Source organism: Dysidea avara, chromosome 10 (genome assembly GCF_963678975.1).
Source record: "Dysidea avara chromosome 10, odDysAvar1.4, whole genome shotgun sequence".
Classification (NCBI taxonomy): domain Eukaryota; kingdom Metazoa; phylum Porifera; class Demospongiae; order Dictyoceratida; family Dysideidae; genus Dysidea; species Dysidea avara.
Genome location: NC_089281.1, coordinates 7,959,776 through 7,983,900, shown reverse-complemented (window position 1 = coordinate 7,983,900; position 24,125 = coordinate 7,959,776). Strand labels below are relative to the sequence as shown.

Here is a 24,125-nt window from a genome sequence, read left to right as displayed (position 1 = left end):
TATTTTATCAATGGCTTTCATCACCTAATGGTTGCCTACCTATGCTAATGAGCTTGGAATGTATGTATTCCAGTGGGGGGGGGTACAGGTTTGTATTGTTTCATATGCTACGCTTATCATTACTTGTGTTTATAGTCATCACAACAGTCATGGGGCTCATCAAATAATTGTGTTTACATCAATCTGTGGTCCATTATTCATGTAGACTGTAGTTGGATGATTGCTAAGCTATTGCAACTGTGTTAGTTCCAAATGTACTGAAGCATTAAACATCACTATATTGTTTTAATGTACATGAATAGTGATTTAATGTATTTACTATTGCCATAAGCAACTTAGACAAGCAGTTGTGTACATTATATTTCTTATACAGATAATGACGGATGCTCACATTGATGCAGTCATGGTACTTGGTGAACCATTCTCAAGCAAGACACCATTTGACTTTGGCTCACAGAAAACTACCCAGAGAATTCACAATCTGGTTCCCGTCATGGTGAAACACAGACTAGTACCCCCACCAGAGGAAGTATACTCGTTACACAGAAAAATGGCGGGAATATTCTTATTGTGTGCCAAGTTAAAAGCAACAGTGGATTGTCATACTCTTTGGAACACAGTGTACTCAAAATACACACATTAAAATCATTGTCATATATATAGTTTGGATGTGTACGTGTGTATACATGTGTCGGAATACAATATACATACATACATATACATGGTCATGGGGTTGTTATAATTTTTTCCACAAAGATATCAAGTTTTCCAAGCCCCATAGGTAGCCGTCTTCATGGTTACCCAATGTCCATGGCAGTTGGTGAGTGACACTTATGCCTGGTGGCAGTTCAACAGTTTTTCCAAAATCAATTACCCATACACCAGCTTGTTCATTTGAGTCATAGACAAACAATAAAGAACTACCGATCACCTAAAAATAAGTCACCAATTAGCTAATAAAACATATAATTTCTACTTAACAGTTCCAATTTGTTAACTATAGTCATGGTAATTAATCACTCTGCATGCTTGTCAAGTTCCAATTTCATATGTCACATTGTGTCATAGTGTGCATTTATGAGTTTACAGTGTACAGACATCAAATTTGTATGTATTATGGAATTAGTGACATTGATGGACTTCAGAAATCTATACAGGACTCATTTTTACTGCAATATAGTAATACAAATGGAGGCAGACCTGTTAGGACCAAATTTTGTATTCCCCAATTTGGAGTTTTGATAAGAGATGCTTGAACAAACTGACATATTAGGGGTTGGCAGTGGTCACATGGAACCATTCTCCATACAAGCAATATTCCAACTCGTTGGACACACGTTCCATAAAAAGGCATGTAGCTTCCATGCCTGAGCTAGCTCATCCCAAATTATAGTCTACACATTGTTTGGGTAACTCGTATAGTTGAAGAAGGTTAAAGGTAACAGTCCCATACTGGCTGAAAATCTTTTAGGAGCTTCAATGCTTCGGGTTAGCAATATTACACAATACAGGATGTGTCTAGTAGTGGAGTCTTATTGTGTTTCATAATGGTAGTAAATAAGGATGTACTGTGACAATAGTAAGTAACATGGACAAGTGAATGTACCCAGAAAATGTACATACGTCTACATGTTTACATGCAGAGGAACCACATGGCTCAACTCTGGGACCAAAAAAAAAACATGGCCTTGATCTCAACATGGAGTATGTAACGTTTGGAGAATAGCCACTATATTGAGATGGCTATAAAAAGGAGGCTATTATATTGAAGTGTTCTTTAAGAGATGACCACTACATGGAATTTTACAGTACTTATTTGGACAAGTCAAAAAAACTTACCAGACATCACAAGTTTACCCCCAACCCCCATTTAGAAAACAATATGGTCAACCAATACACTCTCAATGCTATGATATTACAATACACCTACATGCATAGTAAACTATCCCCAATATATAGACAACCAACAGGTATTTCCTCATGGAGGTGTGCTTATAGTGACAAGGACACTAGCACTTATTTCAAAGCCACAACAGGTAAAAACAAATCCCTGAGGTTTTATCATAACAAGTTAGATCATGTACATAGCATAACACACACCCTGCTGTAATATGTCTATTTTGATGTTAAAATTTTATGCTTTCCTAGCTGTGTTGAAAACAATGCCTATTGCATTACAAAGATAATCTATGTAGTTGTTCAAAGCCTATGTAAAATGATATGACTTAAGTTTTGCCGGTAACTGTTGCAAGATTTTTCTCCGGACATTTGTGCATGTGTTTCATATGATTCATAAGGGGCCATACGTACCTCATGAGTCTTGAAGAAATCTGATTTTTCCACTGTATCATAAATAGACTGAAGACAGGTTAAAAATTTTGCCTATAAAAACGAAAACAGTGTCCAATGTAAAGAAATTACCAATAGAATTCTAGAAGTCCTGATGGAATACCTTCAGAACTGTATTGTACCTTAACTATGTGGCTATCTTTATCAATGAATTTCCTGAGAGCTGTGAAAACTTGCTCTTCTGTTCGTGTCAATTTGAAGTCTTTATTCAGCTTTCCATCAGTTGACTGTAGAGAAAATAAATCATACTTGTTAAATACAAGTAGCTGAAATAATTTCACTGAAGTGTGAATACTGACAGGCCAATGTCATTACAGCCAGAAAAGCAAGAAATTAAAAATGAAAAAAAAAAAAAAAAAACCAGTACGATTATTTGCTGCCAAAACGAACGAGTACATTTGCTGCCAATCTGTTTTGCTTGTAGTATTTACATGAACAACACATGCTTGGCAGTGCTTGGCTGGCTCTGGATGCTTGGTTATGTTTACCAGCTCTGGTCATGTTTACGACTTGTTTTGGTTTTTATGGCGCTGTCTTAACACTGCTAGTGTTAATAGGGTCCGCCTACCAGCTGTTTACTGATGCAAGAGCGAGCGACACTTTCAAGGTTTCTACTTGTTGTTTGTTGTTTGGCTTTATCGGCTTGTTTCTCAACACTAACTGTGCTAATATGCTCCGCCTACTTGCGGTTTACAGAGGCTGCAAACACTCCACTACCATGGCTTCAAATTATCGAATGATTAGTAAGCACAATGCTATGGCTTCCAACACTTTGCACGTAAACTTATTTGTAAGCACTTTGTATACAAAAAAATTCAGGCACAAAAAAGCAAGCTAAGCCAGACATGTACTCATCAAAATTAATGCAGAAGTGACTGGCACATGTGAAAAACTGATCAAATTCATCTTCTAATATTCCAAAACTTCAACACATTAAAATTTCACACCTAGAGAACAAAGTCTCACACTGCAATCAGTGCACACACAAAACTTAGCAAGTTAGATTCCAAAGAAACAACATTTTCTAAGTAAACAGAACATTACTGGTTTCGAAGCCATGTGTATTAAATATCCCTACAGCTAATGTAAATTACTAACTTTAATTCCTTCTATACGGAATCCCAATGTGCTGCTGGAAGAAATGCTTTCTCTCCATTGCATGTAACGAGGTTTTGTAATGGCCAACTGAAGGTGCTCTTCAGCCGTTGGTTCATTTGGATCAACTTCAATCATTTTTTGGTACATATCCTAAAAGATTATATAAACATTTCAGGCTAATACACCATGAAAAATACCTTTCGTAGTTTATCTTTTCCTTTTGTAATCTCTTCTTCCAAATAAGTTCTACAATTGAGAGAGGCAATCAAGCATTACATTTTAATTTGTTTTTTTTTTTACCGTATTCCCATTTTGATATCCATGACATTTGGGTTGTCAAAATCTCTTAAGAGGTCCTGCATTTCAAGATACCCTGTTTAAAAAAGTTAAGGATAAATAACAACTGCAATATTCAAGACACAAGGAAAACATACGTTCTCCATCTGTTTCTAACTCTCTCCTGAATTCTGGTACATAAGGTTTCATACAATCAGACATTAGTGCCTTCAGTGCACTAGCTTCTGATTTTGAACATTTCTTTAACACAGTTCCATTGCCTCCACCAGAACGAAAACTTCCTACAAGGGAGGAAAAGTAGGAAACTACATCTCAATATAACCAGTAATAATTCTCCCACCTTGGTGTCCAGCTAATTGGACCCAGGGATACTGTTTCTTGTAAACTTGCACAAATGGAGACCAGTGTACCAATTGACGCACAGTCTCCCACTACAAAAGCAAAACATGGGTAAATACAAACATAAGGATTAACACTGGAAGACAAATACTACGAAAATTCATGCACAATTCTCCTGGTTTTTTAAACCACACAATATACATACATACATGTATACAAACTTTGGATCTGGTGCGAGGTGAGGTGCGAGGTGAGGATGAGCCATCATTGTTAAAACTCTTTTTACTTCGAAATGATGTAGGTTGACTGTTGGAAATATCCTTTTCTATGAAGTCGTCTTCTGTATCACTCTTTGTAAAGAGATCTTCTTGGGAGCCGTGGAAACTTGCTCCTGGACTTAGATCATTATCACTAATACCTGGATCTGAATAGCCTGACGAAGTCATGTCGTCCTCTCCAAGAAATGGAATATAATGTATGTTGAATGTGGAGCTGCGGGAGGAAGAGTTACTTGTGTTTGAGTTTCTTCTTGAAGGTGTTTGAGTTTTCAACACTGAATTATCTTGTTCTTCTTGACGTGATATTGTAATGGTGATTGTTTCTTGAGTCCCTTTGATGGCAAAAGTGTCACTTAACGAAACGGACGTCATGTCAAGGCTTTGCATTAAATCACTGTAACAGAAAAACAATGTAAAAGACAGGTTTACATATAGATAACAGCTAAGGAGTACACAATTTAGCTTGTGAAGACAGTGCGCCACTACAGAAACACATATTAAAGACATGGTTGTCTTAGAACGTCTCATCCCACTTCATTAGCCACATACAATTGATCGATGGCATTCACACGATCAGCCATACCTTGGTCGGCTTGATTTAGCTTTAACGACAGGCTGTGCGCCCGGTAGAGAAGAGGCAGGACAAGTATTCACTGAGTCAGGATGGTCCATTCCAGCGCATAATCTTCAAGCGAGTTCCGTGTACGTTTCAAACAACGAATGCCAATTAAATAATTAGGAAATACGGTAACATAAATTCGTCGGTATAACTTTTTAAACATTACCTCGGATTCCCCTCCACTGTTGGACTTTCTTTAGTAGTTATAATGGCGGAGAAACCTGAGGATGACGTAGAAGAAAAGAGCAAACCTGAAGATGATAGCAAAACGGGTCTTGATGACAATGAAGGTATTTACGCATTCCTGATTGTCACCTACTTCCGTAAATCTGTGTATATTGAGAAGCCGTTTCGCATAATTAAGGATTATCACTTCTTTTGATGTTGTAGCGAATGCATTAGAGCGTTTGATACGAGAGAGGTTGCAATTGCTTGAAGAAACGGAAGGGGAAGAGCAAAAGCGCGAGCCGCTGCTGACTCCATTGGGCATTGAAGGGGTAGCAAATTATATTAAGGAGTTGGATAAAAAGCAAGGAGGTGAGCTGCAGCAGGAGCTCTTTCATGTACCTTATAATTGTTTATAGATGAGAAGAAAAAAATTTTAGTGATGACAGGAGCTGGAATTTCCACCGGTAGGACTGCTTACAAATGTATTTATGTATGAGTCTATTTTATAGCTGCTGGAATTCCTGATTTTCGGAGCCCTGGCACAGGCTTGTACGATAATTTGCAAAAATATAATCTCCCTCATCCTACTGCAGTGTTTGAGATAGGCTATTTTAAGGTGTTGTCTGTGGGAAACCACCCTTGTGTAAAATAAGGTCGTACTGACATTCCATGGATTTGCCTTGTAATTACATTTTTGATGAATTCCTCGTGCTTACAGGAAAACCCTAAACCTTTTTGTCTGCTCGCTAAAGAGCTCTATCCAGGAAACTTCAAGGTACTTTTATGATACCTGTTTGTACATTAACGTATTTTATTCATCGTAGCCAACTATGTCACATTATTTTATTAGAGTACTAGCAGAAAAGGGCTTGCTGCTCAGAAACTATACACAGGTATGTACATAAGGAAGCACTACTGTATCTTTAGATTCCTGTACAGTTTCTTGTATCTATTGTAATTGGTTGCTATGTAGAACATAGACACATTGGAAAGACGTGCTGGAGTTGATCCAGACTTTCTGGTAGAGGCACATGGTAACTTTCAAGATGCTCATTGCATCTTGTGTAACAAAGAACATGCGCACGAGTTTGTAAGAGGTTGGTTAGCCAATTTGTAGAGGTGTGTTAACTTATTTTGTTATCAGATGCCATTTTTAATGATGAAGTTCCCCATTGCATCGATGCTGATTGTAAAGGACTTGTCAAACCTGGTTGGTGCCTAGAATTTAATCAGTTACAATTTTAACTTTGTTTTTAGATATCGTGTTCTTTGGGGAAAGTCTTCCTGAGCGATTTGTCAAACTAGCCATCAAAGTTAGCCAGCCAGGCCATAATATGATACACAACTCAATTTTAAAACATAGGATTGTCCTGAAGCTGAATTACTTATTGTAATGGGAACGTCACTGGCTGTTCAACCATTTGCTGGACTGGCTGGCCGAGTTGGTAACAATTGTCCACGTTTACTTATTAATCGTGAAAAAGTTGGAGAGGTATTAAAATGCGATTAGACAACTTAAATAGTCTTATTCACTTCAGACACATCCATTGATGGCAATGCTTGGCTTTGGAGCTGGCTTTGACTTCAGTGATGAAAGTGGATACAGGTAGTTTGTAAGGGTAATAGTATACTTGTGTTTATCATCACAATTTATAGGGATGTGTTTTTCGAGTCAGACTGTGATGCAGGGTGTTTAAAACTTGCAGGACTCCTGGGCTGGGCTGTACGTTAGAAAACAAACAATTGTTGTTAAGTTTTTCTAATTTGGTATACAGGATGAACTGCAGAAGTTGTATGAAGATGAACATAAACGATTAGATGCTGAAAAGCCACCAGTAAAATTACAAGACAAACCTAGTGACACTGCTGACAAACCTAATGATGCTGCTGACAAACCTAATGATGCTGCTGACAAACCAAGTGATGGTTCTGACAAGCCAAGTGACACTGCTGACAAACCAAGTGATGGTTCTGATAAGCCAAGTGACACTGCTGACAAACCAAGTGATGGTTCTGACAAGCCAAGTGACACCTCGGATAAACCGAGTGAAACTTGATAATATTATATTGGACAGGATTAATTCATCAGTAATACTTGTTTTTATATTTTGCAAATGGCTTGTGATGTTTATTTAAAAAGTCACATGATTATTTAAGAGTGTGTAGTACTGGATTGGTTGAAAAGTCTGTCCTTAATCACTTGTAGCATTAATCCATGTACTGCCTCAATTCCAGTTTTACAACTGCAAAAAAATTTTTTAAACTTCTGTACCTGATAGTAAAATGAAAGCTCACCTATCTCTGGATGCCTTGACCAACTTTGATTCCTCCTTTACACCATGGCCAGTTGATGCACCTATCTTTGATCCTGGAGGCATTGTAGTTGTGCTCTGTAGGGAGGAAGGTGAAAGTTGTAGCAATAAAACTTTGAACTATAAAATGATGATTACCTGATATTCTGCTTGCTCCAACTTATGAGATAAGTCGTTGATTTGTAGTGTAGTGTACTCTGGATTCTGATACATACAGTATATATATATATGTACATATAGATTACTACCATCTGCTACACTATATTTATTGTTACCATTGTAAGAGGACTGGATGACAGTGTGTCCACCCAGTATTTGTTCCATAGTAAGTCTAAAAGTTGAGAATCAAGCGACGACTTGAAGTACTTGACATCCAGTGAGTAATACCTACAAAACTATCCACTAAAAGATATTTTGCTGAGATTAAGCACTAACTGTTTGCAGTGAATGCCAAAATCTTCGATCTTTTCCAGAGGGATGGTCTGGTATTCCGAAGGACCTTGATTGGATGGCTTGTATCCTTTTGGATAAGTGCGGAATGCTCCGAGGTTCACTTTTCCTGCTGACACCGTTCTTATGGGGTCAATCTGTAACAAGCAACTTTGTAAGTTGATTGCCATATGGTGATCCAATAAAACTGACCACAATAGCCACAAATGGCTCCTGGAACTGCTGATTCAACATCTGCGTACTCACATCAATGCCAGAAAGCCAACAGCCATACCCAGGGTGGCTGTGGTACCAGCCAATAGCATTCTCAAGCCTTCCAACCTATGTACATTATATGTTAGCTGAAAATCATGACAGTATAATGATTAAGCACAAAAATCTTGCAGACTCATATCACTCAGGAAGTGACATCACACAGGAAATGATAGAGTTGACCTTGTTATGATGTAATGAAGCAGTATGGCCTTATAAGGATGAGGGGATATGATGTACTATCTTGTGTTTGTTGCTAAACACTGAAGCTGTTTGGCTTCAAACAATACTTAACAGTTATGTTAGTAATTGATAGACAATACAGGGCTGCACTGTTAAGCGAAATTAACTCAGTTTATAATTTAAATTTGGTTGCTTTTTACCATACATGGAAGCTATCTTTGAATGGTGACTTTACTGTACACTACACACAATACACACAATACACACACCTACTATTCAGTATTCATTCACATAACTGTGATAGTAAACAATTACATGATGGTGATAGATGTGACACCTGAATATTTTACTAACTTGGGTTATTAATTGATTCCCTCCACTATATGCATTGAGGCATTAATTTTTAATGGAATAGATTAAGTTGGTCTGACCCATAACAACTCTATGCAATACAGACTACACACAGTGACAGACTACTACATATTATGTGGATGTATGCACACTAAACATGCTATACACTACATGCATGCACGCACACACATACACGTATGCACATGTACACATGCACGTACGCACATGTACACACACGCGCGCCCACACGCACAACACAGAATGCTAGGCAACACAAGGCAAGTATATACTAATATATAAAAATCTGCCACATCACTATACTACACTTTCACTTTAGTGAAACCCCAAACATTGTGACACTAAAGAAGCAAGCCATTAAACAATTCCTAACCATTTCCATGGACTAGTTAAACATTTCAATGGAATGTTCAGCTGGCTAGTTATAATACCATTATCTAAACAAAAGCCATGCAGCTTCAACTAAAGGGAGGTCAAGCAGAAGCCAGGGGTTAGAGGCATAGTTATACCATATGTAAGTGAAGTTGGAAGAGGCAAACAAAACTAATGTAGCATATCAGAGCTACGTGACAATAGTACTAATGATTATCTGCCATCACAGACGTGTTTGAAGCTTGAACATCTTTGTAATGGTCATATGGCACTCAGAATTTAATGGGTTTCTCAATAAAAAGAAAATAAGCTTCCAAAACTCTTAGTAATTCAAGACATGCTTACAATATTCGGACAATTTCATTTTTCACCTATTAAATGACCACCTCCCAATGGCCTGTATGCCTACCATTATAAAGATGTGGCTGCTTTACTGCAGCACTAATGCTTTACATGTGCAAGTGACACTAAAAATGTGCCCAAATTCAGTTTACATTTTATCTCTGTAGTGGTGGTAAGGCTGAGCCATGTATGGTGGGTGTATTATGTTTCTTACTTAGCGATCACCTCCTTCCTTACAGTGTCAAATAGGTTTGGCCACTCCATTATAATGACCATGTCAATGGGTCCCAAAAACACAGCTAAGGTGTACTTCACAACATTACAAATAGGACTGCCTCTATCTTGCTTATTTTTGGGTCCCAATGGTGGCCCTATTGGTGTTTAGTAGGAGTAAATCAAATTGAGCCTCCCAATATTGCCATATTTGGTATCATCCTGCGTAATGCCATCCGCACCAACCAAAGTTGGTATATACATCAAGGGACTTTTCTGTATCTTTGTGCAATGGAAACTTAATGAATGTTGTGGTTAACTTGTACATGTAGTACATTCATGTACTCTGCATTATTCAAAGTATTTATTAACATAAAGATGCACTCAGTCTTTGAAGGAGTATCTTGTTCTGAAGGCCACTAAAATTAATACGGCCTCTAATATGAGGTAGCCATGTAGTAATGAAGTATACCTTTGGACCAACTTGACATGTTTATGAATTTAATGTACTGTATCCATACGTGTGTGTGTGTGTGTGTGTGTGTGTGTGTGTGTGTGTGTGTGTGTGTGTGTGTGTGTGTGTGTGTGTGTGTGTGTGTGTGTGTGTGTGTGTGTGTGTGTGTGTGTGCATTTGTGTGTGTGCGTGCGTGCGTGCGAGAGAGAATGATTGTGTTGTATGCATACATAGTGTTTGTAGTTTTGTGTGCATACATGCACATTAGTACATACATGTGTATATGACAAGCCATTCAAATACTTATCTAACTACCCCCAAGACCCACTAACTGGTCAACAGTATTTACTCATATTATAACGCATTGACCAAGTGGGGAGGGGGTAACACATTACAGGAAACACAAAATGGGTGCAGGCATTAGGAAGCACATATAATTCTTAGCCAAATATGGATACAAGAATGTTTATGCAACTGATTAGTGTTACTGTCAAAGAGAGAGGCATACCAGTGTGGGTGGATGGGCCAGTGATCACACTGATGTATAGTGTAAATACAGGATTCTCTTTGATTTGAATGCTCAATTGTGTGTGTGTGTGTGTGTGTGTGTGTGTGTGTGTGTGCGTGTGCGCGCATGTGTGTGTGTACATTGAAGCTACAGTAAGTTTTCGTTTCACTAAAAATCCCTATCCAGTTTCAGGGGTCATTGTAGGTATTCCCACTTCACATGCACTTATTGATTACTGTGGACTCTGTTACTTATTAACGTTCACACCACCATGATAAAATGACATGGTCTATATGTGTGAGTGCCTGTACTTAGTAACAAGAGCACACCATGGCAACCAAGGAGTACTGTACTAAATAACCCTGCTCTACTATAAAGTGTTTAAGTCAATACTTTGCTTAGTAAAGCCAAGGGTGGGTACGTGCCCACCCAATTTCCTTAAGAGAATGGCACCTGCTTGTTATTGCTATTATGAACAAGAGACAAGTAGTGCATACGTTGGCAGGCAGTGCAATATAGTCGTAAATCAGCAGCTGATATTGAGATAAGTTCAACGGTTACAACATCATGTGATCCCAGTAGTTTCAGTGCTTTCTATTTCACATGATCCTAATTTTAGGAGGGAAGAGAGGAAGACAAGGAAGGAGGGAACCCTGTCTATTTTTCACAACTGGAATAAGTAACAGCATGGATTCTTTTGTTGGCACAGTTAAGTGACTTAAAGTGATGGACAAAAACTAAATTATCTGGTGTTAGGCAAATCAGTTAGAGATGAAAAGTTGCAATTGGTGGCTGAATTATGGTTACGGTATCTCAAGTCAGGCTGGAGTGAGTATAAAGAGTTGTGTACAAGTACAGATGAGTTAACAGAACAAGACAAGGAGGCATAATAAGTTATAGTTTTCATTACTAGCTTCTATATTATTCATGCAGTAGCAAAGGTGTAGGAACAATTTTCATAGTGGGAGGGCCAGAGAGTCATAACCGGTTAAGCATAAGCTGATCAACACCCATCCAGGGTCCCATTGATACGGCTCCTGTACCCAGTTCATATGTGTGTTGTGGGGTGTGTTATCACTTAATGGCTGTTATGCTCCTCTACACCTACTGCATGTGTTCAATGCATGTATATATCACGTGAGAAATCATGGTCATGTGAAGGTATTCTCTTAATGCTAGCTTTACATACTTCACACTACAAGGATTACAACACTAATAGTTTAGTTGTTATCCGCAAAGTGACACATCGTTACCTTTAAGGAACTCAAGCTGGGATGTCTGCTCTAGCAGGTGTTCCCAAACTGAGTGTAGATCACGTGAATACCACACTGAGTTCACGATTGGCCACTTTCATTTTCAGCATCCTTGTATGTTTCTCTTTAGACCACTTTATAAATCAACTTCATCAAAGTCTTCACAATTTCTGGTTTAATTGTTGGTAGTCAACAACTCCCATACACTCGCGCACTACAATGAGACTGCCCTATTAGATCTGTTATCACCCTCGATTCGAATTAAATCTTTCCCAATGCCACAGATGTGGCACTCTTTCTACTGTTTAAACTTTTTACTGCACGGGATCCAGGAAATATTTGAACAACAGATATCATGTGCAAGCATAACAGAAATAAAATTATAGGCGCTTTTATGTTTATAACACATTACAATGAGTTGCGGTGGACTGGTGATGCCACACCCCAGAGAGTGCTTTTGTGTGGTGGTTGTATGGCTTCTCGTACGAAGGTATGTATTTCTGTGTGTGTATATAGCTTTGGCTGATTGGCTACTTGGCCCAAAAGTGGGGGGCCAAAACATTCCTTTGCCCCCCTGGTTCCGATGCCCTTGTACAGCAGCATTAGACTAGTGAAATAAGCTGCAGGAACAGCAGCGTAGTGCATTATTACCTAGCTAGATACATTTATGCACTTTTGAAACTATTAAACCAAATGTATGTAGAGATAGACTCGCACTTCGTGCTAGTTGCTTGCATGGGGTGAAATGTGTGAGTGAGTGCACTCACACATCCCTGAAGGCCAGCTACGCCACCAAATGAAATGCAGAGTGAAAGCATGCTATCCTTGAAAGAAAACTACAACAATACGTCTATGATGTGCTTGCTTAGTAGCTATTTCATAGGTGAAGTACACAAAGCCTTCCTGGAGAGAGGGTCTACAACTATTACAAATCCCTACTTTATGAACTACTCATTGTGTGGTCTATTTCAGAGAGCTTGTGTGTTCTAGTGTTTATTAAACGTCTTACAAAAGCTATTCACAAATCTGCATGATTCAAAGAAAAAAAAAATCTTTTAGCTGGTATTCAAACAATAAACCCATTGATAAGGCCATCTCTGGAACCAAATCATCATATCATGACTGCTACTGTGAGGTGGCCTTGTGATGCGTCCCCATCCAAGTTTATGTGGCCACTGTAACAAAATTATATTAAAGAGATGGTCACTAAGTGAGGCTTTACCTTACATACCGTATTTGACTGGTGGCTCACATAATAGTCGCCCCCGGATAGTAACTGCTTGAATCACTGTCATAAGAGCCGCAGCTTGTATCTGAATATGCTGATACAAGTGTTGATGACACACGTTTGAAGGAGAAACTAAGCAAAGGAGTTGTTTTAAGCCTGGAAATAGCATTTCTGAGAGGAGCCAAGTGGATTAACAGTATTAGATGATGGTTACACAAGGTCAGCCATTTGAAAATCTGTATAAACACCGTAGGCTACTGCCACACAAACTCATAGTAGCCGCCCTCGGATAGTAGCCGCATCATTTTCCTTGCTGAAAGTTATAGTACCTGCGGCTATTAACTGGTAAAATGTGGTATTTAAGCACTGGTCTGCTCAAGTCAGAAAGTTTTGAAAAAAATATTATGATGAAAACAATTACATCAAGTTGTTTTTGCAAACTTAAACATAAAACATGTGTGATCTACGGAATGGTTTTTCTATGATGCACTATTAAAAGCAAGTTGAGGACAAATACATATGCAGTCTATATTTATGCGAAGGAAACCCACAGGAAGATAATACACAACATATTGATGCATCAAGATATTCTGCTTTAGGATGGATGTTTTTGCCATCACAAAACCTGAAGCCATAGCAATTTTATGAGACCACATCCGAGATTTTACGTCTATGAGCTCAGCAGTAGAGAGCAAAGGTTTAGTTTTCATCATGCCTCAGTATTGATATGCAACCTACTAGGCCAAGAGTTGAGCTTGAGAGTAATGAGACAAACTACACCTAAACTTGCTTGTTTCCAAACATGCACAAGGCACAAGGAGACAGGGGAACAACAACATTTACAAGGTGTCCATGCACCTGCTAAAAGTATTTTGCTAACCTTCAAATATTTCCAGGCCTACACAGTTGTTTTACATGTGTAGTAACAAGGATTATTGTTACCAACTTGTGATTTGTCATAACAATGTCAACAGCAGTACTGCAAGGAGTTCAAACAGTTGGTCTTGTTGACAAAATTCAAGAAAGCTCCCTGAACCATCAACCTTCACACTTCACTTAGCGACCACCCCTCTCTAATAAGACCAGACAACTCAATTGTTTTTTTGTCATCAACTCATGAATCCAACTGAAAAATCCTGCTACAAATAGGATGTTGACAATGTTTTCGACGAGTCCTACAGGGCTGGTCATTGTAAGCTATGCTCAAACCTGACGCAAGAACAAGTACGTGTGTACAATGGTAGCACACCCTGGCCTCTCACTTGAGACTTGGTGCTTGCACATCAATACCTCATGTATGACACATGGACAATACAATTAATCTAAATTTAATTTTCTTCCTTACAATATATCGGATTTCTATATCTATTGTACATCCCATATATACAACTGTACTCTATAGGATAATACTCTAACCATATTTGGTGAATCACAGATAGAAAGAGCTCACAATGTATTGTCCATTCCAAATTTTGCAGACAACTTGCAATGGTGTAATAGTTTACAAAAACTTTGAAAATCAAAATTGGTTGAAGAGTGATGTGAATTGATCACCAAATCAAATAACAATGTGTTCCTATTTTGGGCTCCACACCAAATAAATCTTCTTTACTTTGGCTATGATGAAATCACATTTTTTGGTCTGCTTTTAGTGATTAGACTGCTTGACCAAAGTAGTGGAATTACTATCATGTGCTTTGATATTTGGAAAACAACAAGGACTTTAAAATCTACTAAGAGATCTGGTAGCATTTGCATAGATCTCAAGTAGAGCTGAGCGATAGTGGCGATCAGTGTTGGGGCAATTACTTTTTAAAAGTATTACATATTACCTGCAACTGAACTATTTAGTTACAGTTACATATTCAGTGTACAATATAAGGGAAAATTATTGCTCGGACAGAATGGCCAATCAAAAGTAAATTTGATTGGCCATTTCTGAAATTGCATGGCCATAAGATAGAGGTGTACTATCCTAGTGTGCAAAGCACACCCCGCAGGGCGAAGCACAGGGAGGTCTGGGGGCATGCCCCCCCCAGGAAATTTTTGAAAAAAGAATCACTCTGAGATTGAATCTGAGACCACTTTCAGCTACTTATCACTGAACTTTATGCACATGCATTTTACAGAGAATTAATTGTTTATTAGTAATACATGTACAAAATTTGTGTTGCTGCTGCATACATATTTTACAAAAAAAAAACATGGATCAATGTATTGTACAGCCAGTTTGTTAACTTAGCTAGGCTAAATGCTTTATTACAAGTGGTGTTGAGTCAGCACATATTGAACTATCAACTAGCTATTGCTAAAGTTTCTCTATTGCTAAAGTTTCTCTCGAACTTTCCGTGTGCAGAACACTTTTATCACATGGCTTTCATTCCACTTTCTCCAGCCACTGCATCTCTACAGATTATAACCACGAAATGGCCATCTTATTCTTAATATCGTACCTCCACTTTGCAAACACAACTTTCTTTTCTTCTCTTGGAAGGCACCACTCGTGTAGTCAGTGTAGTGATCGCTTCTTCACAACATCCACAGTAACCCACAATCGATAATTTGGGTAAATACTAGGTGCAGTGCTCTAGCTTATACGCATGCATATCTAGTCGATGCTTCGATGGGATCGAGACTTCACGTAGTGATTAAATAGCTTCGGTAAGGAAAGCTAACGATACGACAATAATAATAACTATAATATTACATGTTATAAAGACTAATAATAAAGAATTACAGTTGTAAAAAATTTGATCGGCACAAATGGCCGACCAACAGCTACATTGATCGGTCAACAGCATCGCTTGGTCGGAAAATGGCCGAGGGCCGACCGTTATATTGTACTCTGATATTACCCATAAAATAAAGTAACTATAATAATATTACATATATTATATTACTTTGTGTCCACAGCCTTAAGCTGTCATGTGTGCAACCACCATCTTATCACATGACATGATTGCATTGTTGGACAATGTGCAAATCTTGGTTATAAGCAAGAAACTGGTGAATAAGCTTCATTCAGTAGGCTTCATTACTTTGTTGTGGCTAGGCGTTACTCAGCGGATTACTAACAAGATTAGTAACTTCGTTACTTGTAGTAATAATATTACTTAATATTAGACTTGTTACAGTAACTTCATTACTTACGTAACGTGTTACATTCGTAAGTAAAGTAACTTACGTTACATTACTTGTTTTTATACTATATTTTGTTATGTTACTTTTTAGTTACCACAAAAGTAATAATATTACATAACGTGTTACCCCCAACACTGGTGGCGATCAATCGATTATCGTGATAGCTATTAACAATCGTGATCTTGATAGCTAGTATACTATCGTGCTATCGTGATTGCTTATCCATATATGTGACCTAATTTTAGAAAACCGTCGATATCCGCACAATTTTCAAAATGCATTTTATTTGTTCTTTGTTTTCTACAGGGACAGAGGAATGGACTAGCCAAGTTTCAGCTTCCTAAGTTAAGGAGCGTTGGAAATACAGCACTAGACAGCCGGACGAGCAAATAATTTGATAAGTACAGAAGCTATCGAGAAAAGAATCTACAGGCGCTTACATAAACCATCATAACTTACTGATACAACGACGTACGGAACTGAATCTTGGCTCATTGTGTTCGCCATGAATTTGTGCATCCACCAAGGTATAGTTGTTTCCCCAGGCATGCTTCTTTGTTCGAGAAGGAAGGAAAATTCACTGAAAAACGATCGTCGGTAAATTCTTTCGTCACCGCAACGTAAACAAACGTCTGTAACTTCGTCTCGTGTAGGGAGATGCAACAAAGCTTTTTGTACTCCCTATGGACATGCAAACACGATGATGCCCAGGATTTATTCATTGGCGGCTTAATTCGCCTACCAGCGAGGCGATAAAAATTTGCATAATTTTTTTCCGGAGCTTACGTTTTTTACCCATAGTTTTTAAATGCGTTTTATTACAAAAGTACTCTTGTGCGTATATCGACGGTTTTCCAAAATTCGGTCACATATGTACTTAGTCAAAAATATGGATAACAAAAGCAAACATGATAGTGTTGAAGTTCAGAAAGCTGTAAAAGACTAGTAGCTTGAACGTGGACAACAAAGATAACAACTGTAATACTGACACATAACAATTTTTAGTGGAGTGTTAGAAAAGCAGATATGTGGTGGGTACGCAATTGGAGTATTCATGTGTTGTTTATGTGAAGTTGAGTGTTTTTAATAACTACTAGTAACTATTGTGATACTATCGTTATCGTGATATAAAAGTTACTATCAAATCATGATTGTGATAGTTGTGCTATCACTCAACTCTAATCTCAAGCATTGTAAATCTCACTTGTGATCAATGATTTGCCAAGTTTCGATTACGGGAGGTAACACTGTAGTTACATTTGTTACAATGAACAGACAAGTCCAGAGATATCATGGAAATTGTTTAGCACCCATCTGTTTCTAGAGTATTTTGTTGTTCGTCTTCAACTAAACTATACAGAACTAAAGACTTAGATGAGCAAGCTTCCTTGTAGAATGGTTTTTTAGTGTCATCTGAAATGTGGGCGTGGTCAATATTTTGAAATTATGTTTAGTATTGTGTGGCACCATAAGCAACAACTTGTTGTCATTGTAAACCACTCAAGCCACATCTTCAAACTGTTTTATATGCCTGTTCTTCATACTGTTGTGATGCCATAGGCACTGGTGAGGGAACTGCATGGCAACGAGTCAATAGCTACTTCTATAAACTGTGTAACTTTAGGAATCAATGATTAAGTGTGAGATTCAATTTTTTCAGCTCTTCGACGTTTAATCTTCTGCGCTAATTAAAACGTTGCAGGTCAATATAATTAGTAAAACTATGTATAATCCATTTCTCCACCATGTCTAAATGCTCCCACTATCTAAGTCAGTTAGAGATTTCGCTCTTGAATCTTTGTGCTTCAAAAACTAAGGCGAGCAAAGCCAAGGTTTTTCAAATCCTCCTGTTAGGTGTCTGTCTGACTACAACTTATCTGCAACCTCTCAAGTAAAATACCTGTGCAGAGGGTCAAAAGAATATGGACTAAAAGCTTGACAAAAAGAATGTTTAAATATGTCAGTTATTCCAGACCTTTCCTGTTCGGGCTACAAGACTATTCATTTGTAGTGTGGCAATTGTAGTAAACAAAGTGATACATAATCATACCAGTAGGTGTTAGGATAAACTCTATTTTAAACAAACCACAGCTATGGATATTGAGTGTGTTCATTAGCACATACAAGCAGCTTTCACAAAGGATATGAAAAATCTCATTACTCAGGCCATGTTCAGTATAGTAATGACGTAGCCCCATTAATGAGGTGTGTTTGAAATGCCACTAGTCACTATAATCAATAGTGTCTATAATGTCTACTATAATGTCTACTTTAAATAGTTGCTGTTTTATTAATGAGGTAAAAGAATCATAAAGTACCTTCGTTACTTGGGACCTACTTGGCATGATTACACACTATATATTATCAAGTCCAGCCTTGCATCCCTCAACATTTTTATGGCTCTCAAATCAATGAGGCTTCACTGAAGCCAATAGAATAACAGTCACCCCAAACATCAGAATAGTACAAAGTGCACTTCACTTCCAGGTGGGTTGGTGATACATGACTCCTTGTATTTTGAGTGACAACAGAAGACAAACTTCCTGTGTCTCACATAACACAATGTCATGGAACACACCAGCCTTTTGATCTAGTCCTACAGCTACAGTAAGTGAAGACAAAAAGGAAATACATCATAAATACTTGTTGGGTTGCTGCCTACACACCAGAGTCAATGTTGTATAAATTATGAAACATTTAGAAGGCATCTAAATTGTATGATGAAGTGTGTTTGTACTGCACTGTATGGCTGCCTGAGATGCTTGTACTGCAGTGTAGGGGATAGTCTTAACATATGATACGTTGTGATATTAACTTATGCTTGCACTGCAGTGTAGGGGATAGTCTTAACATATGATACGTTGTGATATTAACTTCCACAGTATAGAATATCACAATCCAGTTTGTCATGATACAGAAAATTTCTATGTAATCTATTGTATAAGTTGGAACAACCTACCTGAAGGTAATTAAAGAAACACGTGATGTGCTGCTACTACTACTGCTGTACATGTTTATGCTATACGCATATTGCATTGTGGCATCCCTAGAGGGTTTTGAGACCTTGCAAAAGTTATCACAAAACTAAGAGATCATTTTAAAAATTTTATAATAAATCTGAAAATCTGTGAACTTCAAAATGTTTGTTACATGCAAACTTTCAGTCAGTATTGGACAGCATACAATTATCACTATGTGGTTGCATGGAACATAAAGCACAAGTGAGGGAGATTGAAACTCTGAAGCAACGCAGGGTGAAACCTAGTCATGTTGAGTGACAACACCTCCGTTCTCCAGTTTTATCAACTCCACGATAATTAAGACATGCATTTCCTGGGAGCATTTCATTATCACCAGATTGTCATTAAGTGTCTACAACCAAGAGTACATAACCCTAAATATATATATTATGTACTCTTGCTACAACCTATTCATTGTTGTAGAAAAAAACAAACACATGATCGAAAATCATACTTTATATATTCCAAGCAGCACTTTTCACTATTTTAAACACTTTGACTCTCCAACACAGCACTCTATCATGTGATGTTTATACACCTTACCTTAATCTTAAATCACAAAAATCATAAAACCTGCTGATACAATTATATTTAATTCACAGATGTTTTAGGTCTGATCATACAGGATGTTAACCGCTGACCTCAGCACACTGCAGGACCATCTCTATTAGTACAGATAAGTACTATCCATGTACGAGTTAAGATATTCGAGTGACATTATTTACACAGCTGGTAAGTACCACAGAATATCAATTTATGCAGATCATCCAAACCCCAGCAGTCTATTGATTATATGAAGTGTTTGATGGAGATAAAAAAGCCACTGGAAATAGTACAATCTATGCACTAGCAAGTTTTGTACGCAGATGGTATGGCAGCACACTGAGGTGACTAAACAAGTGCTGTGTTACTGAAAAGGATCAGTGCTACTAAAACAAAAGGCACACTGATTCAGCTGTTATTTAAACCGCTAATGTATAGAAAGTGAAACCAAAAGCATCCCTCAGTCTCCATGTCTCCACAGCCAAACATTGTTGTCAGGTGTTCTTTTACACATATTGTTTGGTAATTCAGTTTCCAGAGTTGACAAGCGTTGATTAGTGACGTACTACTTCTAGATACCATATCTGAAACATTTTAGATATAAGTCAACTATGTGGTGGAATGCTTTACCTGAGGAAATGGTGATGGCAAGAGATTTTTCTGATGAACTGTTTTTATGTTTATTGTCAGTTACTTAATTGATTTTGTAATTATTTTCTGTATGTTTTGTGTTGTATTCTTGTGGTTGTATCATGTGTCATGTACTATATACCATAATGTATGTGTGTTTGTAGTGTTTTTTTTTGTTGTGTGTACTCAACCAGGGAAGAACGGCTGGGGCCGACTGGTTTTGAGTTTAAATTATAAATCAAATCAAATCAAATCATCTGATTATCATAACTGACTCTTGAATCACCTAAAGATCTCTTTGTTGTAAAATGGAAGCATTGAAGAAAAAAACAGATTCTGTAATATAATTAAACCACTCTGAACGTCCCCTTTGTTTTTAGTCATTTTAGAGTATAATTGTAATCATCCGACTTTAGGGTTAGGGTTAGGTGGCATTGCAAATTTCTATCTCCTAACTGCTACTGATACTACATGAGCACAACTCAATAGCTTTTGCTCTTACAAACAACTTTGTTTAAGGGTTCAACTTCTTTAGCTGCTATGCAGTTCTGAAAATGTAAATTGTTGGCTATCTTCGCATGTACGTGACCATTATACAGCCTTACTTCTAGAGAGTTGTTTATACAACTCACGATTGACTCTTGGAGAAGAAAAGGTTACTCGTCCAACATTGCAAATTGTCTAAACAAAATATTTCGAAACCAATTACATCTAGAGTATGGGATAGATTTCTTCTGACTTAGTTTGTGCAGTGAATGCTCCAATTCTAAGGATACTCAGAGCAATTGACTGGAAACCCTAGAAAGCTGTAAAAGACAAAGTCCTGTGCGAAGAGAGTACGATCGAACAAGTGGGTGTTGTTATACGAGCCGACAATGGATAACAGGCAATCGAAACTATGCCACATCATTTTACAGCCAGCAGCAATTACATTATGCCAAGTAAGGCTTACAAGCCGCGCAAGCAACTTGAACATGCAGAGTTTGTCAATCATTACCAACTAGATCCCTAGTAGATGCAAAATACTTTACAAGATTTGTAATTCTAAAACAAGAAGATTAGCAGTATAGTGATTCCATTTTTATGTATTGAAACCACATGCCGTATTCAATTTTATATGTGATCGAAGCTATGGTGTAAATAAATGTATTAGTTTCTTTTCCAACAAGTGATGATGTCACTAACCTTAGGATATCTGGAACATTTGTTCAGGATACCAAAATAGTAAAATAATCGCTAACCGTTTCAGAGTTAGTGTGGTAAATTGCCTAAGAAATGAGAAGGTTGTCTACAGGAGCTACACATAGCTATTAGCTATATATGGTGGTTGTATGACACTAAATTGATCATGTGAAAACTGTAAGAGACACAAGCCATGTGTATAATATGCTACACTGCATGCTAGTAGTGGGAGAGTATCTGCACTTTGTGCTTTTATTTAAGATAATGAAGTTTCTATTCATCCTAAGCTATACAAAGCATGTACTGCTTCTTATTCAATAGCAAAGAAGTACACCACAAGAATAAACGTGCTACTATTGCAGACACCAGCAATACATAGCTGTGAAATAGTTGCTAAACTGCTACCGTTGTGCTATTTATTATGGATTTAAGCAACGCTCCAATTTTTCCCTATACAATGGTCCCTCTATTATCCAAACTCATTGGGCCTTGAGTGTGCTCAGATAATCAAAAAGTTTGGATAATAGAAGCCCATTCACTTATACACAGAGCACTGTTCAATCACTCTAATAGAACACACACTTAAGACAAAATACTCTAATAGAACAGTCACCTTCACCTTCACCTCCACAGTTTGGATAACAGAAAATTTGGATAATCAATGGCCAGATAGAGAGACTACTATATATTCAAAAATTTGCTCACAGAATGAAAAAGTGTATTTTAATTTGTAACACCAATAATGCTGTATGACAGTTTGATAACTTACAAGCACATGTGACTGTTCTATTAGGATATTTCACCAGGTAGCAAATGTTCTATATCTCATGCTGCTTTCACCCAAGGTCCAACTAACATCAAATTATGAGTCAAGAGGATTTAAAATTATGGTAGGTCAACAGACATGTAAGTTAGAGCATTTGTTTATGTAAATCAAAAAGATTGCATGCAAATGATCACTGATTTTACTTTTGTCTATTGTGAACAAAGGTTTAACAGGGAAAACTTACCAGCAGTGGACCCACCAACACAACAGTGCAACACTGTATATCATTGCATTTATAAATTATCACCATTTTATGAAGCACCTGTAATTTATTTTCCCAATCACTGCTGAATTGATCTTGTTGTTGTTACTAGTTAAAATGTGAATATACTCTATTTAATAGACACTACAAACATTAATGCTAGAGAAAAAAAAGCCACGTCCTGAGTACATGTATGCATGCACACATCTGTGGCTTAAAATTTCAAAATACAAAGAGTTTTAGTGCATTTGTTCTATCAGTTCTTGCACAACATGTTAATGTTAGATTGAGCATTTTTGCCTTTTTATATAAACATGCGCATCACTTCTACTTTAATATAGAGCTGTCTTTCAAGACCAGGAAGGGGTTATTCATCTGGTTTCATACGCAATAAAAAAACTCAGACAAAAAAGGTTGGTAAAGCAAAAAAGAAAAACCGCAAAACTTCCAGAGCTCGAAACTGGACCACCAGCGTGAAAGACCAGTGTGGTACAGGCTGTGCTACCACTGTTAACTACCCAGCTCTCTTACTATAAATGTGATTCAATAAGTAACCTGTATATAATATAGTTAGAAGACTGGGTGAAGAAGAAACCAAAACCGAACCCCCTAATGTTTGCCTGTTAGTCCTTCACTGTCTGTATGAAGTTTTTGGTGAGTTCAAAGTGAGCTAGGGTTGGCCCAGCTTCACTGGGATGCTTGCTCCAACCCTGCTCACCTCGAACTCACCAAAAACTTACCTTCATACAACTAGTGTGCTTGATACTTGAGTTATGATGGGCGAGTGCAGGACGAATAGCTTGTATAAGTCAGCATCTGGAACCAGATGAATAGCCAAATAAATTAAAGTACCCTACCAAGCTGTACAAAGGACAAGCTAGGACTGTTTAATGCCACATCATACATGGAAAGTTTAAAAAATACAATATCACTGGATACCTGTAATGTAGTTAAACATACCTTCTTAGCTGATTCAATGTATGCTGTCATGTATTCATATGCCGCAGCTTGGGCGTTCACCCTGGTTTCTGTTCCCTCAACTGGCAAAGCAAACGAATCCATCACAAACATCTTACGTTCAGCAATCTTGCCTATACATAATTTCAGTCTTAAATCAGATTACCCTTAGGAGTTATTGCATACCCAAAAGGAGTCCCATCACTTCTAGTCTTCCTCCTGACTTAGCATGCATCACCATCTTCAACAATGCCAATGCTGAAATGTTAATCTCTGAGAAATAGTGCGGACTGTGGAGGATAGTTATTACAGCAGCGTCTACTGTTGTGGGCATTATTTAGAACACTTACTCTTTATCCCACGGCTTGTTGGCTACAAGTGTACTGTGCTTTTCTCCGTCATATTTAAAGATTTCATCTAAAGATGTTATCGTCCTCACATCATTGGCTAGCTCGAACGACTTCTGTGCAGAGGTACTCATCGCTGTCTTTCCGTAAACTTTCGATACACGTGGTTATTTCTCAATTATTTTAGGATATT

The 24,125-nt window shown here is 37.7% G+C and overlaps 4 protein-coding genes across 6 annotated transcripts in view; 2 read left to right on the top strand and 2 right to left on the bottom strand.

Moving 5' to 3' along the window:
• LOC136268352 (atypical kinase COQ8B, mitochondrial-like) overlaps positions 1-720 on the top strand; it is a 9,419-nt gene extending 8,699 nt beyond the window's left edge. For both annotated transcript variants that reach the window (XM_066063673.1, XM_066063672.1), the window contains one exon: positions 374-720. In XM_066063673.1, the coding sequence (XP_065919745.1) occupies positions 374-643 (270 nt within the window). In that variant the 3' untranslated portion in view covers positions 644-720. The remainder of the gene's footprint in view (positions 1-373) is intronic.
• Positions 581-5,319, bottom strand: LOC136268353 (inositol-trisphosphate 3-kinase B-like). Of its 2 annotated transcripts, none has more exons than XM_066063675.1 (10): positions 5,147-5,319; positions 4,305-4,755; positions 4,085-4,175; positions 3,882-4,025; positions 3,748-3,820; positions 3,645-3,693; positions 3,448-3,597; positions 2,472-2,576; positions 2,311-2,382; positions 581-931 (listed from the first exon to the last, which is right to left on the bottom strand). In XM_066063675.1, exons 2-10 carry the CDS (start codon positions 4,746-4,748, stop codon positions 737-739), a joined length of 1,323 nt encoding a protein of 440 aa, XP_065919747.1. In that variant the 5' UTR covers positions 4,749-4,755; positions 5,147-5,319; the 3' UTR covers positions 581-736. The 2 variants fall into 2 exon arrangements, with proteins under 2 accessions (XP_065919747.1, XP_065919746.1); XM_066063674.1 differs by lacking the exon at positions 5,147-5,319 and adding an exon at positions 4,945-5,120.
• On the top strand, positions 5,081-7,304 carry LOC136268355 (NAD-dependent protein deacetylase sirtuin-2-like). Its single transcript, XM_066063677.1, has 13 exons — positions 5,081-5,270; positions 5,371-5,517; positions 5,565-5,612; positions 5,658-5,764; positions 5,867-5,923; positions 5,973-6,041; positions 6,122-6,245; positions 6,293-6,358; positions 6,406-6,461; positions 6,512-6,640; positions 6,687-6,754; positions 6,805-6,871; positions 6,924-7,304. The coding sequence occupies exons 1-13, from the start codon at positions 5,189-5,191 to the stop codon at positions 7,203-7,205; spliced, it is 1,302 nt and encodes a 433-aa protein (XP_065919749.1). The 5' UTR covers positions 5,081-5,188; the 3' UTR covers positions 7,206-7,304.
• LOC136268361 (COP9 signalosome complex subunit 5-like) lies at positions 7,230-24,125 on the bottom strand. The gene is made up of 9 exons (XM_066063684.1): positions 23,936-24,125; positions 23,772-23,875; positions 23,589-23,719; positions 8,103-8,231; positions 7,896-8,047; positions 7,736-7,847; positions 7,599-7,664; positions 7,444-7,538; positions 7,230-7,391 (listed from the first exon to the last, which is right to left on the bottom strand). The coding sequence occupies exons 1-9, from the start codon at positions 24,064-24,066 to the stop codon at positions 7,301-7,303; spliced, it is 1,011 nt and encodes a 336-aa protein (XP_065919756.1). The 5' UTR covers positions 24,067-24,125; the 3' UTR covers positions 7,230-7,300.